Raw genomic sequence first — 18,788 nt, forward strand, 5'->3', positions numbered from 1 at the left:
ACAATCTACAAAGCACCATTACAAAGGTAGGCCTACCACTGTTCAAATATATCAACCAAAAAATGGTAATTGTTCAAATAACAAATAGTCAGTGTATTTTAATTTACAAATTCAATGTCCACCAAAGGTGACTCAATTATTCTCCACCAACAACGTAAGCATTGTTATGAAACCATTGGTCCTTGTCATATCATTCTAGCAGAGAATCTACAGCCATCTATAATCTACATAGCACCTTTACAAAAGTAAGTTTATCGCTTACCAATTTTTCTCAGATCCTGTTTCTCAGAATAAATATTCTGTGTATTTTAATTTACAAATTCAATGTCCAGCAAATATGGCTGAATAATAAAAAAAAATATCTCTGCCAACAACATATTCTGTAATCTTGTGGAAAATACATGAGTATCAAAGTATAATAGGAAAAAGATGATCTGTGGATCAGTGGAAATGTTCTATTTTTTTCTAGAAATTTCCAAAAACGTCCGTTTTTCAAACGGTATAAAACGGAAATGTACAGATGAAAAAACAATCCGTTTCATACATGTTGACTGCAAGCAAGTCATTGATAAGCGACGGGCGTATTAGACACATAGCCATAATATAGAATATAGAAATAGCTCCACGAAAATCATGAAATATCAGCCCAAAAAGGCTGGCATTCAAGTGCTAATTCTGTGCCCCCTGCTGGCACTCAAAGTGTTAACACATAACACATTGAGTGCCAGCAGGGGGCGCACGATTTATCGCTTGAATGCCAGCCTTTTGGGACTGATTTTCCGATATTTCATGATTTTCGCGGAGCTATTTCTATATTCTATAGTATGGCTATGTGTCTAATACGCCCGTCGCTTATCAATGACTTGCTTGCAGTCAACATGTACGAAACAGATTGTTTTTTCATCGGTACATTTCCGTTTTATACAGTTTTGAAAAACAGACGTTTTTGGACATTTCTAGAAAAAAAATAAAGATTCCGCAGGAATCACCCTTTAGTGTAATACACACAACACGTTGTCATTTTCCGGCTGATTTATGAATAGTTTTCAAATAAATGCTAGATTATCGATAGTATATGTGTACTTATGCACGCTAGAGAAGCGGGCTGAAAAATCGATTATCTATGACCTGGTCAGCGCTAACGTCATATACACACATACACAAATAGGGGACACGTTGTGAAATATGTGAAAAAAACATCTGATTACCCCAAGACTGGTAAAATAGATTCCTTACCTCACATCAGATGTTCTGCAAAAAGATTATTCCAATTCCTGATCGTCATTCCAAATATCGATCACGTTTATTGATCCAACGTTATGTACTCGGAACACATATTCCACGCTGCTCTGAGGGTCCCCAATGAATGCAATCGTCTCGGGTTACATGCCTGAGAAGTAAAATGTGGAATCCGTTTTTTTTTTTTTAACATGCATTTCCATTGAGTCCATTCCAATGGCTGCAATACCATCCGGGAGACGATAGGGGGCGGTATTTTCCCTTTTCGAGGTCAGAGCCAGTCCCAATGATAACGTGAGGCTGGATTGATGAAAAATGAATGGATATCGCTAATAAACGCAATAACGATTAAATAACGAGATTTCTCGTTGTTGGCACTCAACGCATGGCGGCCAACAACTAGATTTCTCGTTGTTGGCACTCAAAGTGTTAACACATTGAGTGCCAACGACGAGATTAGTCGTCTTAACTCGCCATGCGTAGAGTGCCAATGACGAGTTTTCTCGTTATTTCTTTTATTAGCAATATCCATTCATTTTTCATCCATCCAGCCTGACGTTATCATTGGGAATGGCTGAGCTCGAAAAGAGCAAATACCGCCGCCTATCGTCTCCCGGATGGTAATGCACATCATTGGATTGGGTGGCCATGTGCATCAGAAAAAAAGTCCGGTCCACGGTTTTCCCATCTCTGGCAAGCAGTGTCGTGTTACCAGATTGACTGAGGACCCTCAGAGCAGCGTCGATTATTTGTTTCGGACTATAACGTAGGATCAATAAACACGATCAATATTTGGAATGGCGATCAGGAATTGGATTAATCTTTTTGCAGAACATCTGATGTGAGGTAAGGACTCTATTTTACCAGTATTGGGTTAATCAGATGTTTTTTTCATAGCGATCACAATGTGTCTGTGTGTGTGTGTGCGTGTATGACGTTAGCGCTGACCAGGTCATGGATAGATTTTTCAGCCCGCTTCTCTAGCGTGCATAAGTACACATATACTATCGATAATCTAGCATTTATTTGAAAACGATTCATAAATCAGCCGAAAAATTACAAACGTTTTGTGTATTCCACTAAAGGGCTATTATCGCGGAATTTCTCTGAAATTACTAGAACTCTCCGAAACTATACTCGTATTCAAAACGGTATAAAACGGAAATGTACCAATGAAAAAACAATCAGTTTCGTACATGTTGACTGCAAGCAAGTCATTGATAAGCGAGGGGTGTTTTAGACCCATAGCCATAATTTAAGATATAGTTTAAGCGTTCGCAAATATCCCCGACCTCCCATTGACTAAAGCGCTGGCACTCAAGGGGTTATCTGGGCAAAGGGGCGTGGCACCCAATGTGTTAACATGAAAAAGATAGTTAAAATAACCATACAGTGAGAGTTACCGACTATTGAAAGAGTTTATAGGTGGCATCTATGTCTGGATTATCCAGGAGGGGAAAAAAGCACAAAGAAAAAAAAACATCTCCATGCCAAACAACAACAACCGTGACCTAACCATGGGGAAAAAACATTACATTGAGGTCACTTTGGGTTAAATAGCAGGTGTTCCTGTTTGGATTCAGTGTGGGTAGTTTGCCAGGTCCTGGGGTCTTCAGGAGCCTTCAGAAGTCCTTGTCCCAGCCCGACAGCTGGTCTGGGGGCTCGTCCAGGTCAGGGGGGAACATGTTTGTCAGGTCCTGGGGTCTTCAGAAGTCCTTGTCCCAGCCCGACAGCTCATCTGGGGGCTCGTCTAGGTCAGGAGGGAACATGTCAAAATGACTGTGGTCCGTTGGCCCCTTCAGCTGAGGAAATGGCCATCATGGAAAATGTAAAATACAGACAAGTTATCTAATGAAATTTGTACTCACACATATTGATGTAGGTTAGTTAGTTATGTAAAGATTCAAAGCAACTAGTTCCTAACCACATTTTACAGGTGGCGTCATTCATCTCATCAAGGAATTCTGCTTCCTCTCCTTAGATGAAGCCTCTAGCCTCGAGTCCTGTGCTTACCAGCATCACACATTTTATTTGATCGCAGGGCAGTATTTCTGAGGAGTGAGTTTGACTGACTTCTTTAATTATAATGGTGGAGTCAGTGGTATTGATTTGGGGGTAAGAGCACTTTTTGTTGTTTGAACATCATATCATTCCATGCTTGAGAATACACACATTGTGTCTCTCTATCACTCATTTCATTCATATTTAGCCAAATGGAGATGTGCCTACCAGTTCAAATGTAACAAAAACAAACTGGTTTGGTTTTCTTATGACAACATATAAGGATTTCACTCGCTCTGGACGCTCTCTGCTGCAATGCTCCTCGCTCTTCCCAATAGGCAATGAATAAAAACTGGTCGCCGTTTCACAATTTTGTCATCAATAGTGGGACCATAGCGCAATATTGCTTTACAACAACTCACCTCTTTCCTCAGCGGGGACAGCAGCTTCTGTCGTCTCAGACCCTCCCAGTTGAAGCCCTGGAACCACCTACAGACAAATCACATTCAGGCCTCTGAAAACAACAGACCCAATAGTCTGTGGTGTCTATGTTGCTGGTGTGGAAGAAGAAGCGATGGGGAGATGCAGGAGGCAGCAGGGTTCTAGAAGAAGTGATGGGGAGATGCAGGAAGTAGGGCTGTCTTAAATACTTCAAAAGCTTTGTTCGATGGTCACGGGATTCGAATGGGAAAATAAAATTTAAATATATATATTTTTTTTACCTGCAAAATCTTGCGCCTCCAATGCAACGGACGTCATACGCCTCATTAACTCTGCCTCGCTTTGTTAACTACAACAACCACATGGAGATTCCTCATTAACTCCTCTCTGTGTTGAATACAACTTGCTGCTTTTTAGGCCGTATGGTGAAAGCTGAGAAGTGGCTAGAAAACGATTCTCGTTCCCACCTCTGCGAATTACACAATTTTCACTCTGGGTGAAAGATATATTGGTGTATATTTAGAAACAAAAAGTTCTTCATTGACAAAATAGCCCATTTTGCGCAATAATAATTTTAAAGTCGGGACTAATCTTTCCACCGTTCGACGCAGTTTCTATCCCACCGTGTCTGTCAAATCTTGTACACGTTCTTTCTGAACGGAGATGCATATAACATTGTTTAGAAACCTTTTTGCGAACTTTAGAAGGTGCTTTTCTGTCCATTTTAGTCCGTAATGTTAGAGTGTGGATGCAATTTCTTTGTTGACACCGGATCGACCAATAGCAGCTCTCTTTGTTGCGACGACCTCGAAGAGAACTGCTATTGGTCGAGCGCAAGATACGTGACCGAACTAGCACCAATTGCGTCAAATAAAACTGTGGTGACAAAATATCCGTTCGCGAGGAAAGATCTAGTCCCGACTTTAAAATTATGATTGTGCAAAATGGGCTATTTTGTCAATGGAGAACTTTTTGTTCCTAAATCTACGGTATCTTTCACCCAGAGTGAAAATTGTGTAATTCGCCGAGGTGGGAACGGGATGAAACGATACAGCCTTCACCATACGGCCTATTTATAAAGCCTCAAATGACGGCTTACAATATTTCATAAAAGCAAAGTGTTTCATTTGTCTAAGATTTAAACTTTACAGCACTGACAATTCTCTATAGTATTTTTAGTTTTACCTGTGTTTGATAAGACACCCAGTCAGCAGCAGTGTCCCGACCCATATACAAACAACGTCTTAAGGTGAGACACCCCAGGTGAATAGGGACATTTAACTAATAGATATCACAATGAAACTTCCCCAGTTGATTACTTATATTAAGACAAGACTTTTTTGTATTACAAGTTTTCTGAAATTGTATGTTTAAATATGCAAATGAGGCATGATCTACTTAAATATGCACTAATTTGCATATAATTCCAGGACAGAAATCTGAACATTTGATAAAGCCATTTTCAAAATTATAGTTTCATTTTGTTGACATATTAGAGCCAAAGGTTATTACAGAGGGGATTTTGGATATCTCTTTTTATCACTCAGAAAATACTGTCAATAGTCCATTTCTATGGTAAAATTCAATTTTTAGGAATAAAATGCGATATAAATCAGGGTATGAATGCGATATCAATAAACCCTTCTGTACCTAAGAACCACTCCTAACTCTGTGCTTGACCATGAGATCCCGGTTGTAACCCAATTTAAATATCTTGGTATTGATATATTTCCTTCAATTGAAAAAATTGTGTCCGTAAACTACAATAGAACCATTAGGTCAATCATAAATGATCTCAATCGATGGTGTAATATACCTGTCTCCCTTTCCGGAAGAGTCTCTATTATCAAAATGAACATATTACCTCGAGTAAACTTCTGTAGTTCCATGATTCCTATTGCCAAAATAACTGTGCCAAATTTTAAGTTATATTTTCAAGCGTTATCATTTCGTCCTCTGTTGAGTTGGTTTAATTTAAATTCTGAGGCCCCCTGGCTTAATATTGAAAAACATATTGTGGCGCCGATTCGTTTACAAGACATTGTCTTTACAGATATTTCACTAAAGCAATGTAGATTACGTTATGGTCCGATAATAGCGCATGCCATATCTTTATGGCGCAAATATGAAAAGTTACTTAATTGGGATACTAAGTGGCATGAACAGACTCCCTTATTTCATAACCCGTTTTTGCTTAGCGGAGGCCGCAGTTTTGTAGCTCAATCATGGTCCAACTGTGGCATTCATGTACTTGGCGATGTTATGGAGGACAATGGTCTAAGAACATTCTCAGATCTGAAAGAGTCATATAACTTACCTGGCACCTCCTTTTTTTTTATATTTACAGCTCCGCTCGGCTATGCGAGCCTATGGAGTTCCATGGACCAAACCAACTACTCACCCGTTAATTACTTTCTCTAAAAAAAACTGCAGGTCTCTCCAAAGGACAAGTCTCTATAATTTATAAAGATCTATCACAAAGATGTACTTCGTTAATACCTGTTATCCAATCGTGGAGCACAGAATTGGGATTAGAACACCATCACTCTATCAATTGGACCAGAGTTTGGGGAAATGTTACTATGGCATCACGAAACCCAAATCATCAGCAGATTCATTTCAATTTTGTCCATAAAACATATTTAACCCCCCAGAAAGCTTATAGAATGAGACGTGCTATGTCACCAAACTGTACACGTTGTTCTCTAAATACTACTGGTACTTTTATACATATGATGTGGGATGCCCCACAGTTAAAAGTTTCTGGGAACAGATAACTAATTATCTATCTAAAGTATTACAAAAACATATTCCCTGTTGTCCCAAATTACTTCTCCTTAATGATGATGATTCTTTAGCTTTAAGTATTGTTCAGAGACGATTTTGGCTGGCAGGAAGTACTGCTGCAAAAAACATGTTGGCGCTGCGATGGCAAGCTCCACACTCTCTGCCCTTTAATCACTGGAAACAGTTATTAGCTGATGTTGTAACAATGGAGCTTTCTACAGCTAGATTAAATGGGGCAAGATATCAAACAATAGATAGCTGGAACCATATTCTCTATCAAGTTAGGACCTTCAATATATAGCTAGCAGGACATAACTAATTATAATTATATCTGTATAATTCCTTTTAGTTTTTTATTTTCTTGGTCTTTGTTGACATTTTTGTTCAATACATTTTCTTCTCAGGCCTATGACGGGGTGGGTTGAGGGGGGGGTTACTATTATTATTATTATTATTATTATTATTATTATTATTATTATTATTATTATTATTATTATTATTATTATTATTATTATTATTATTATTTTATTTATTTTTTGTCAACGGTGGTTGGTGCAGGGGTTAGGCGGGGGTAGGAGTTTTTTATTTTAAATGAGGCAAGGGGCAAGCCAATGCATGTAATTGGCAAATAATTTAAATGTATGTTTTTATGTGCATTGTATGTGCATTGTATGTGCATTGTATATCCTGCCTTTTCTTCCAAAAAATGAAATAAAAATATATATTAAAAATAAAATAAAAAAAAAAAAACTTCTGTAAATACCTTCATAACATATATGAATAGAACTGGAAGGTTTGGTGTATGTGAGTGCTACTGAAGTGGAGATTTCTGGCTCAGAGTATGAGGAAAAACGATAGGTTATGACTATAACCAAGTTCTGTGAGTAATGGTGACGCTCGGCGTCACTCTCTGCACTGTCCTCGCACACATGCACGCGCACTGAATAAAGACCACAATGTACCTTTAATCCCAATATTTGTCTGACCACACCCCTATCAGCTCACCTACATAAGCAGGTGTGTGGTCACCTGCTCTCCTCCTTCCCAAGCTTTCACCACAAGGTGAGATCAAGGGCTGCAGCGGCGTCGGACGCCGATCGTCACCATTACTCACAGAACTTGGTTATAGTCATAACCTATCGTTCTGTGTCGTATGGCTCTCGCTCGGCGTCACTCTCTGCACAAGGGAGGCCGAGCGAGAGCCATCGGCTGACAAATACACCCTGCTGAAAGCCCCCCACAACCATCAGAACAGGGAGGGCCGAGCCCCCCCGACCCCCCCTAATGGAGGGCACCCCCCCTATTGGAGGCTTCCCGGGAGGGCGACGGACCCGACCGTGCGAAGAGGCACTCAAGCAACTCAACGCACAGGGTGAGCAGACCGTGGCCTGACCCCACGACTACACACACGCACAACCCGCATGCCACCCGGGAACGAACGGAGGGAACAACCTCGTTACTGCCCCCAGAATCACGGGGTCAAGGGCAAACCCAACCCCGTGGCAAGGCCGTAGCAGCGGAGCGCGAAGGAAGGCCCAGACCCACCAAAGGGACTGGACCCCCTGGAATGGGGGCCCGGAGAAGTCCATGATGCCAGCATCAAGACCCCACCAGGTGGGCACTTAGAGACCCCGCCGCCCACATCGCCAGCGTATTCGGACAAAGGCCCCTCAGCCGAGCGGGCCCTGTCCCCCCAATAGTGCACCGCCTGGCACACTGACCCTGCAGAACAGGCAGTCAGCATGGCCGTAAGCACACAAAAAAGGTTAACCAACGGAAGCAGGCAGCGCACCGGGGAAAAACCAGGCAACAGGCTGTTAACCCTAGCCTGGAGACTGCGGACGAGACAGGCGCCAGAGGGGACAGCTGAACACAGCCGCCCCGGCGGAAGGGGCGTATGCTGGCGTTGTTGCATGACCAAGCCTCCATTTAAAAAAAACCCACCCAGAGGGGTTGAGGCAGAGAAGGCTGACACGATTGGCAGACGTCATGAACGTGCAGGGGCACCCTCAACCGGTGAACCCGGGAGTTGACACTGCTCCAACACACCAGGGAATCAACCACCTTGGTGTTACCCAATGCGGTGGTTGTTCCTATAACCCCTCAAGAAAAAAACTCCAAAACACACCTGCAGGTATACACCGGCTATACCGCAGTACAAGTGTTTCAGTTTTCAAAAAAGGGTTAACCCAGGCCTACGGGTCGACGAAACATTACTTCGGACCGGGCCCGGCGATACGGGAAGCACAGGGTCACCAGAGGAGGTCAAAGACCACCCCAACAGGCCCCTCTTTGCCATGCGTGAGAGAGGAGCGAAAAAGAATGGAGAACCAGCCCCAAGCACACCGTACTTGGTATTCCCAGGCGGTCTCCCAACCAAGTACTAACCAGGACCAACCTGTGTAGCGGCCGAGATCTGACGAGATCGAGCGTGTACAGGTTGGCATGGCCGTAAGCCATTACGACAGTGCTGAGTAAAAAATGTACCCAACCAGGGTCTCCATAGCGCTTAACCCTGTGACACCCGGACCGACCTGGCATTTTTCCCCCTGAAAAAAGCCCAAGTCCCTCAGGGTACCAGAACAGCAGATCTGCATCCCCGGCGGACAACGGGTTCAACTGATCCGGACCAGCGTGACCAGAACCAGTCCCGTGCCCTAACCACGCCGACATGCCTACTCCAGGAGAAGGGGCAGATATACGTGTTGATCTTAAACATGAAAAGAAGGCGCCACCCAGACGTACGGGGCGAACCGCGCCCGGTGGCCCACCCCCAGGGCGTGAGACCCCTCTACATATGTTCAGATCCATTCCGTCATCATCCCCCAGATATGAACGAGAATCCGTCGACAACCAAAACAGGTCGTCGGAAGAGGAAAAACCTCCATCCCAGTTGCTTTATAAAAACGCCGTTTTAACCCCAAGCAACCAAGGCGTGCCAGTCAGTCGCCTGATTACAGAACACCCCGAGCTAGCACTATGCGTGCGTCGGGACACAACCACATCAATGAACAGGCTATTTAGACCCGTCATTGAATCCCCAAGGCGCCCAGGGGAACGACAAGAGGGGTGTGATACTTCCTAACTCCAACTCTTTTTAAAAGAAAAGAAGGAAGCACCAACAGTATGTATCCCAGTCTACACGGCCGGGGGTAAAAATAGTTTACATTTTTACATTCCACCACCCTCCCATAGAGAGGATACGGAAATCCCCAGAGAGACTTCCCACGCGAGCTGTACAGATTGAAAAGAATATATTGCACCTTGAGCCATGTAAAAGTTTGGTTTTAGGGCTCTCCGGGGAGGAGGCACTGAACCCATACACACTCAATAGTCGAATTGAATCGAATACACACACAATAGAGTAGGACTCCTTCTTGAGGTTCCACTCACCTTATCAATCTGAGGAGGAGGCTCTGTACTCTGAGGAGGCTCCCTCACATGGAAGGAGAGTCCCAACTCACAGAAGGCCCGAATAGGAGCTTCGTGAGGAGGAGCCCTGACCACCCCCCGTTTTAAACGGATCCATCATATGGACCTGAACAGCACACGGAAGTCCTACCAACAGAGACGCGCACAGTGACGTACTCTATGGCGGGGGAATTTCTGCGGTGCACACGCCCAATATTCCAGGGCGTGGGACCAGGAAACTCCCCCCCCCCCCCCCCTCACCCTGTAACGTGCCGAACCGCAACGTGACAGGAACCTTGAAGGACAGGTGGGTTTACCCCTGACCAACAGAAAAAAGGCGGAGGAAAGGTTACCAGTTCACCCCTTTACGACCCCACACCCATGATACGATGTAATGACAAAAAGAGAGTATGACACAGTCATAGTCAGCTCCATGAAGCGTCTAACAGCTTCACACAGCGCATGTGCTAACCTGCTACCTGATTTTTACTAAGGAAAAAACACAGAATAGAGAGGGCTCTCCAAGAGCCCCGGTACCAAACTTACACATGTGCTTCTGTGGCCAGCCCAACCCAGTTGTAGGTCACATGACACACACAACCCATCATCACCTACAAAAAATGGCAAAAACACTCTACAGAGGAACGCCGTTTTTCATAATGAGAGAATACATAATTCTCGATTAGTATCGGCCACAGGCCTTGCTAAGCACACACGAAAAGCGACCAAACAATCTTTTCTTTTAGGAAAATAAAGTTTCTCATGCCGTTTTAGCACAACCTCAGCAATCAAGCTAAGGGTTACATCGTATCCCTACCACACAGTGACACAATGTAGTGTAACAACATGTCTGAGAGGAGGATGAAGAAGTCCCCAGGGAACCGGGGGGAAAACACAACCCTCCTACTTTACCCTTAATACGGCCAGTTGAACAGGTAAACCTGTTAATATGTGAACACACTGTTCATTGTCATTACAGGCTGAGAAAAGAATCATTCTTTACTCATATGTCACTAAGCATAGCTTTATAGGTTAGTTTAACCCCCTTAGTTGTGAGTACACAGTACACAAACACACATGCTGTTTCTCAACACAACAAACCAGATCATTTTCACATCTGTAACAAACAACCCGATTTGCATGGAGAAGCTAAATACCAGTGACAAGACAATTCACATATAACTCGCATCGTATCCTAAATGTAGTGCAGCAACACTCGTTTTGGAAAACATCGTTATTTACAAAACATTTAGAAGGGAAAGCAAGAAGACGTGCTCAAGGTCTGGTCAGACCTTGCCTACCTTGAGCGCAGATCAAGCGAAACTGCAGCCTCTAACAAGGCACCGTAGTAAACACAGCCGTTCTGTGTTGTCGACCTGGGCAGCGTCGCCGCTCCACCCCGTCGCTACGGTCCCCCTTGTTGACGCAGTCCTTGCCGTCCTGGCTCAGGGCAGGTTCGACGAACATCCTCTGTCAAAGATGACGTCGTAGTCAAGAGTGTTTAAAACATGTTATAATCAAAGCACGTTCAACAGTGTAGCATTAAGCTAACGGCCGCACTCGGCCGATAGCAGCAAGCTAACGTTTCCTAGCCTAGCCTAGGTAGGCCATAACTAGCACGCAAGCTAACGTTTCCTAGCCTAGTGATCACAACAGGCTAGCGCCGCAGCTAACAGCTGACTGGCTAACAGTAGGCCACCACTAGCACGTAAGCTAAGCAGCTATCACCTGAACTTGTACACAATGATATAACAATCACTCAGACAGGCCGCCGTTCTGAAACCCTCCTCACTGTTTAAGAAAGAAGAGAAACAAGATGTTAACACAGTTTTACAACGGTGATTTTACCAACAACCGACGGAGCCAGCACAATACCCAACTGGCCTGTATCTGACTTGAACACAGATCTTCCGCTAACGAACATCCATGCCCATATTTCCTCGTGAGGGAATACTCTCATTTGTATTATGAAAGAAGGGGCCTCACGGTGACAGAGAAACAACCACTCGTCCAGAAAACACAGGGATCACCAGTGTTATTGGTCGTGGCCCACTAGTTAATTATAATGGGCTTCAGACCAAGGTCTTCCGCCGTCGCCTAAGAGGCTGAACAAAAGACCCTAGTCTGGGGCCGGTTTTCATAAACATTGTCAACTAGCCCCCATAGCACTAACAGACAAGTGGAGCTCGCCAGCAAAAACATAACTCACCAAACCTGGAACCCACCGCTTCTCACAACAGCGGCACGTCCTACAGTCCAGCTGTGCCTTTACCGCAACCAGCACACAACAAGGACTGCAGTTGGAAAGCATGTAGCGGCGCAAACTCCCAATACGAAAACCGGTGGAGGATTTTTAGAATGATCATCATCTTCCAGACACTCCAGTACGAAGACAATATCGCCGTATTTTCTCGAATATAGTGAGAGAGAAAATAAAGATATGATGTCAACGTATCTCGTTTTCCAACTCTTCTCCTACCATCACATCACGTCAAGTGGGGATCTACCGAGGCACTTCCTTGTGGTGAAAGCGAGAAAGGAGGAGAGCAGGTGACCACACACCTGCTTATGTAGGTGAGCTGATAGGGGTGTGGTCAGACAAATATTGGGATTAAAGGTACATTGTGGTCTTTATTCAGTGCGCGTGCACGTGTGCGAGGACAGTGCAGAGAGTGACGCCGAGCGAGAGCCATACGACACAGAACTCATTTTGAGAAAACGGCATTTAAAGATTTGTATGGTAAAATTCCATAAATTTTTCTTTGAAACAGCCATTTACAAACACAATACCTAATCAAACCATTAGTAATAGACAACCTAAACACATGCCTGATAACTGAATAATAATAATAATGTTATTGAACTGAACAGAACTACACACAGGCTACAAACAGTGTAGTAACAGTGTAAACAGTGTAGTAGCCCCTAATAGGCAAAACAATATTTGAATAGATATCACTATGAAACTTTCCCAGTTTGTTATGTACATATAAACTAAGAAAAAATATATTGCAAGTTTTCTTAATTTTATGTTTATATATGCAAATGAGGCACTTCTCCATTAAATATGTGCACATTTATGGATGCAATAAGGAAAAATTAAGTAAAATAAACAACTAAATGTGTGTTATTGACGTTTTATTGTCACTCGTTTCATAGAAGACATGTTTAGGAAGCAAAATATACATATATAATCTCAAAAACAAAAAAAAGGTATATTTGCCTATTCACCTGGGGTGTCTCGCCTTAATAAAACTTGCTTAATTAAGTAGAATTCTGCCTTTGTCTCTATTAACTACATATAAATATTTATATAATTGTTTGCTTTATAGATGAAGGTTGCAACATAATTATGTAATGTAATATCGTTGACTGTGTAACGGAGAGCATCCGCCCTGGCAGCGCAGCTCCCGACTCATTAATTTAATTAATTAATCCAATCCACTTTATTTATAGAGCACATTTAAAAACAACAAAGTTGACCAAAGTGCTGTACAAGTCCCACAACATAAGCTTCGAATTAAAATCTAATCTCGGCCCCCGAAGCTTCGATGGCCAAAAAAAGCTTCGAAGGTCAACCCTAGGAGGCAGCAGGGTTCTAGAAGAAGCAATGGGGAGATGCAGGAGGCAGCAGGGTTCTAGAAGAAGCGATTGGGAGATGCAGGAGGCAGCAGGGTTCTAGAAGAAGCGATGGGGAGATGCAGGAGGCAGCAGGGTTCTAGAAGAAGCGATGGGGAGATGCAGGAGGCAGCAGGGTTCTAGAAGAAGCGATGGGGAGATGCAGGAGGCATCAGGGTTCTAGAAGAAGCGATGGGGAGATGCAGGAGGCAGCAGGGTTCTAGAAGAAGCGATGGGGAGATGCAGGAGGCAGCAGGGTTCTAGAAGAAGCGATGGGGAGATGCAGGAGGCAGCAGGGTTCTAGAAGCGGTGGGGAGATGCAGGAGGCAGCAGGGTTCTAGAATCGGTGGGGAGATGCAGGAGGCAGCATGGTTCTAGAAGAAGCAGTGGGGAGATGCAGGAGGCAGCATGGTTCTAGAAGAAGCAGTGGGGAGATGCAGGAGGCATCAGGGTTCTAGAAGAAGCAGTGGGGAGATGCAGGAGGCAGCAGGGTTCTAGAAGAAGCGATGGGGAGATGCAGGAGGCAGCAGGGTTCTAGAAGAAGCGATGGGGAGATGCAGGAGGCAGCAGGGTTCTAGAAGCGGTGGGGAGATGCAGGAGGCAGCAGGGTTCTAGAAGCGGTGGGGAGATGCAGGAGGCAGCAGGGTTCTAGTCTGATCTCTACGCTCCGACTGCAACCACTTGTCTCGTTAAACGTGTGGGAATAATTTAATTCAATTTGCAGGATAAAACCCATTGAGATGTAGCATCTCGTTTTCAAGGGGGGTCCCGCAACATGAAACACGATACAAAGAAACAAACAATAAACACAAAAACACACACACACATAATAGTAAATTAATTAAAAGCATGAACAGCTAGTTTTAAGTTAGACATCTTTAATCTACAGGCAGAGATGTTGACAACATACATAGACCTACTTGTGTTTCCTGATGTCAGTGATGCCATGCTTCTTATTCCCCAGCCTCTCCACAGGGCTCAGCCTAATGGCAGAGAGTGTTTTGGTTTAACCATCTGGATCCACACATAAAAACAGCGACAGACTGCAAACTTCACTAGAACACACAAACACAATTATGTGTGATTCAACTAAAGTAGTGACTGGTAGCCTGCACACATGGGGACAGATAATGAATTTGGATCTCCTGACTGAACTTTTTTTCAGGCCAAGTCTATTCTTATTTTAACCTCCACTGTATTTTTTCTTAATAGCGTTAGCATTTTAAGGGAGCCTACTTGTAGAGCCTACTGTCCTGACTGTGACTATATACCCTACTGTTGTGGTTGTTGTGCCAGGCAGGGAGGCTGTGTGCTGGAGAGCGTGAATGCAAGTCGTGTGGCTAGCTTCTGATTGATGGCGAGCTAGCACCCTTTTCCCATTACTTTGAACCATGAACTAAAAGGCTTGTTAATCATACAAACAAGGGACTAAACACGTTTCGCAATTATGCCACAACAATGTGGAATGCCCTACCCACAGCCATAAAAAAAATGTGAATCCTCAGTGTTTCCCCCCTCGGAATATATATATTTTTTTAGTTTGAAAGTTAAATGCATCAATCTGGTGCACTTTGAGAGCAAAATTAAGAGGCTAGATCTATGATGATCTTTGTGCTCAAAACACAAAATCGACTAGACACTAGAGCATACATTTGAGCCATCAAAGAAATTAAGCAAAAGTGGTTACCTGTGTTATACTAGTTTATTTTTTAGAAAAAATATAGACTGGATTACTATTACGACTACTACCACTGCCAATAGTACTGATACATCCCTATTGGCAAACTTTATATTTAATTTTTTTAATTTAATTTATAATTTTTTTTTTATAAATCAAAATATTATATAAATATAATCAAATAGACGGAAATCCGTCTCAAGACGGAACGCTTTAATGCTTGCATACGTCAGTACAATTGATCTGACGTCATTGCAAAGGAAATCATGGGCCGGTTCAAGCGGTTCTGCCTGGTCATCTACGTCAGAGGCCAAGTATGATTCATTGAGCTGATCGTATTAGCACTATGCAGACAGGTTTAATGCCAAACAGTATCCAAGTTGTGGGAGCGATATATCAATATCCACTTTGCTTTTCCATGTCTATTTCGCAAGTTAATGAACAGTACAAACCAACTGGTAAAAATATAGCACTCCATCTACGGCCTTTCAGCAGTGGTTATGGCAAAAGGTTATGAATAGAAATTAAGCACGGAAAGAATATATCATGATCTCCACAGTCTCCCTGTGAATGAATATCATGACATTTCAACCGGTGACAATCTCAGACTGTCGTATACCCTAACTAGCATCTGTTTTATTATTATCCCACCATCTGAACAAGAAGGTTCAAAGATCCATCGTACTTGCAGAGTCTCCTGATGAGGTCATCTGGACGCTTCCCTATCCTCTTGGGGAAGTCTACCTTCTCAATCCCATGGAGGACCATGGTGTAGATCTTGATGGGGTCCGAGCCAGCAAAAGGCGGGCTGGTGGAAAGAATGTTATTATTATAATGAAGTGCCGTATAGGCAAAAGAGCCCCTCTTGGTAAAGCGCTTTTTGTGTTTATGTTTAAATCTTTTGTTTTGGTGTGATGTATGGGTTGGAGTTGAGTGGGGAGGGATGGGGGAGGGGTTGCTGTTGCTGGCCACACTTCAGGCTCTACCAAGAGGTCTCTGGAGAAATAATCGTATATTATAGCTATATATATATTTTTTTTTTATACTTACATTTTTATTTTCAGTTTCTTGATTTACAAACAAACATCCACATACAACAATACAATTGGCGGTCAAAATTATAAACGACAGTACAATACAATTCGACAGATAAGAACTAAAAGATATAGCTCATAGTAGAAAATAATATCAAAATCGAATGAAGAGTTGACCTAAAATAAATTCACTAAAGGGAAAAGGGAAAACAAAACAAAAACAAAGAAAAGAGATACAAAAAAAAGATAATAAATATAATAGAGTGACATGGGTTCTTTGGTACCTTCATAGTTTATTTTCATTTCGATTTCTCTTCTTGTCTCCTTTTCACTCTCCTGTGATGTCGTTTATTTTCTTCCTATACTCTTCCCACTTCTCCCATTTTGACTCAATCTTCTCGTCTTGTAGCCTCAGCCTATGTGTGATTCTCTCCATTTCCTGTATCCCACCTACTATCTCTGTCCATTGTTCCCTCGTCGGTGCTTCTACTCTATACCACATTTTCGTCAATGCTTTCTTGGCTGCTACTAGTAATATCTTAATCAAGTATATGTCTTTCCCCTGAATTCCTTCCTGTGTTAAGTTCCCTAAATACAATACTTGGCCTGTCTGGGGTATTTCATATCCTACTATATCATTTATTATCCCTCCTATCTCTTCCCAATAGTTCTTTATTATCTGACATCCCCAGAATATGTGTGTGTGGTTTGCTATTTCCTGTCCACATTTTCTCCAGCATGGTTTCTGTGTTGGTGTATAGTTTCCCTGTATTTCTGGTGTTATAAAAAAATCTAATTATGTTTTTCCACCCAAACTCCCTCCATATCCTTGACCCTGTGGTTGTGTGTTGTATCTTACATATAGCTATATATATTATATCATATATATATAATATTCCGGATTCTATGCTTAACAGTTATCTTTCATATTAAACGCTATGGTAAATACTAGGTCTGACCTCGACTAATCGATCGAAAGGAGCCGTAGTCGACTGCCAACCTTAGTCGAATGCAAAAAAATATATATATATTATAATTAAGGCTGTCAAAGTTAACGCGGTATTAACGCCCGATTCTATTAATGCCACTATTTTTTTCCCTCACGATTAACTGTCATAATCTGCCCTTTGGACTCAGGAATTCTCTGAACAATAAACATTACCCTCTGGCACCACCTTTCGAACATTACCCTCTGGCACCACCTTGTGGTTTATCGGAGAGTGAACTCCTCCTGTCTACTGTGACCTCAGTCCTTGTGTTGTTTTGTTTACAATGTTTAATTCCTGCCTGGCTCAAGACCTGGCTGCCTATTAGTATGTGTCCCTATTATCCCTGTTAGTCTAGTGTCCTTGTATTAGTGTCTAGTCCCCCCTTGTTGTTTTGTTACTTCATGTTCCTGTCTAGTCCTATCTTCCCCGTGTTGTTATGTTACATTGTATTGGAACCTGGTATTATTGTCTAGTTTGTTCCCTCTGTATATTCATGCTCCTGTGTGTGTTGTCCACTCTATTCCCCGGTCTGGTTTAATGTTGGTGTCACTGTTAATGTCAGCAGGTGTGTCGTGTTAGTAATCAGTGTGATTAGTCCTCCTATATATTCTGTGCTGTCCTGTTACTTCCCTGTCGGTTTGTAAACGTATCTTGTGTCGTCCGTTGTTGTCAGAACATTATTATTATCATCATTATACCATTGTGGTTGTGATTTCAAGCAGCACCCTTCCGTGCTCTTCACGTTTAAACCCTTTGTTGTGTATTCATTATCTGCCAGCTTAGGCTGTGGTACGTTTGTTGTTTTGTTGTTGTAGTTTTACTGTAAAGAGCGAAGTAAAGCCTCTTCTCAACTACACCCCGCTTGTGTCCTGCCTCTCTCTCATTCCTGTATTGCGCCTGGGTCCACACCACCAACAACGAGATTCTTACATTAACTTTTAAGATTTTCTATTTTAGTTTTTTACTAGACTTCACTCAGGTGTATTGTTGATGCTCTCATTGATACTATGTTTGTTTCTGAAGTGTGTGTGTGAGATATATAGAGAGAGAGGGGGGTGAGAGAGATGAGGAAGGGGCAAGAGAGAAAGATCTGGGAGAGTGTGTGTGAGAGAGAAGGGGGGTGTGTGTGATTAATCAGCCCTTGTGTGGGTGAATGTAACAAGTTCCTAACGTTTTCTTTCCCCTATTATTTCATGCACACTTTATTCATTGTTTTAAATTATTATTAAATGTGCAATGCATGAGGGTCATCCTTTTGTGTTAAATGGCTGCATAAAGCAAGCATTTGTTGACTCGCATGTTGATAAGAGTATTAAAACTTGGAACTTGAAAAAGATCCGTTTAAGGTAAAAAAAATAAAATATTTAAATGCGATTAATTTGCGATTAATCGCAAGTTAACTATGGACAATCATGCGATTAATCGAGTTAAATATTTTAATCGATTGACAGCACTAATTATAATATATATATTTTTTTATCATTCTTTCCAAAAGCAAAGATAATGGCGCGCATACCTTCCTAAGAAAACGGGCACAGAGGCACTGAAAGAGGATTTCACACACTAGACAAATATCAAGATGTATCCATC

The 18,788-nt window shown here is 42.5% G+C and overlaps 1 protein-coding gene across 1 annotated transcript in view; it reads right to left on the bottom strand.

Moving 5' to 3' along the window:
• Positions 1 to 2,330: 2,330 nt before the first annotated feature.
• Positions 2,331 to 18,788, bottom strand: part of prkg2l (protein kinase cGMP-dependent 2, like) — a 60,827-nt gene continuing 44,369 nt past the window's right edge. Inside the window, exons 16-19 of the mRNA XM_084321652.1 lie at positions 15,861 to 15,983; positions 14,418 to 14,480; positions 3,663 to 3,729; positions 2,331 to 3,041 (exon numbers count right to left, since the gene is read on the bottom strand). Of these exons, the coding sequence (XP_084177778.1) occupies positions 2,946 to 3,041; positions 3,663 to 3,729; positions 14,418 to 14,480; positions 15,861 to 15,983 (349 nt within the window). The 3' untranslated portion in view covers positions 2,331 to 2,945. The remainder of the gene's footprint in view (positions 3,042 to 3,662; positions 3,730 to 14,417; positions 14,481 to 15,860; positions 15,984 to 18,788) is intronic.

Source organism: Notolepis coatsorum (genome assembly GCF_963971535.1).
Source record: "Notolepis coatsorum genome assembly, chromosome: 9".
NCBI classification, from domain to species: domain Eukaryota; kingdom Metazoa; phylum Chordata; class Actinopteri; order Aulopiformes; family Paralepididae; genus Notolepis; species Notolepis coatsorum.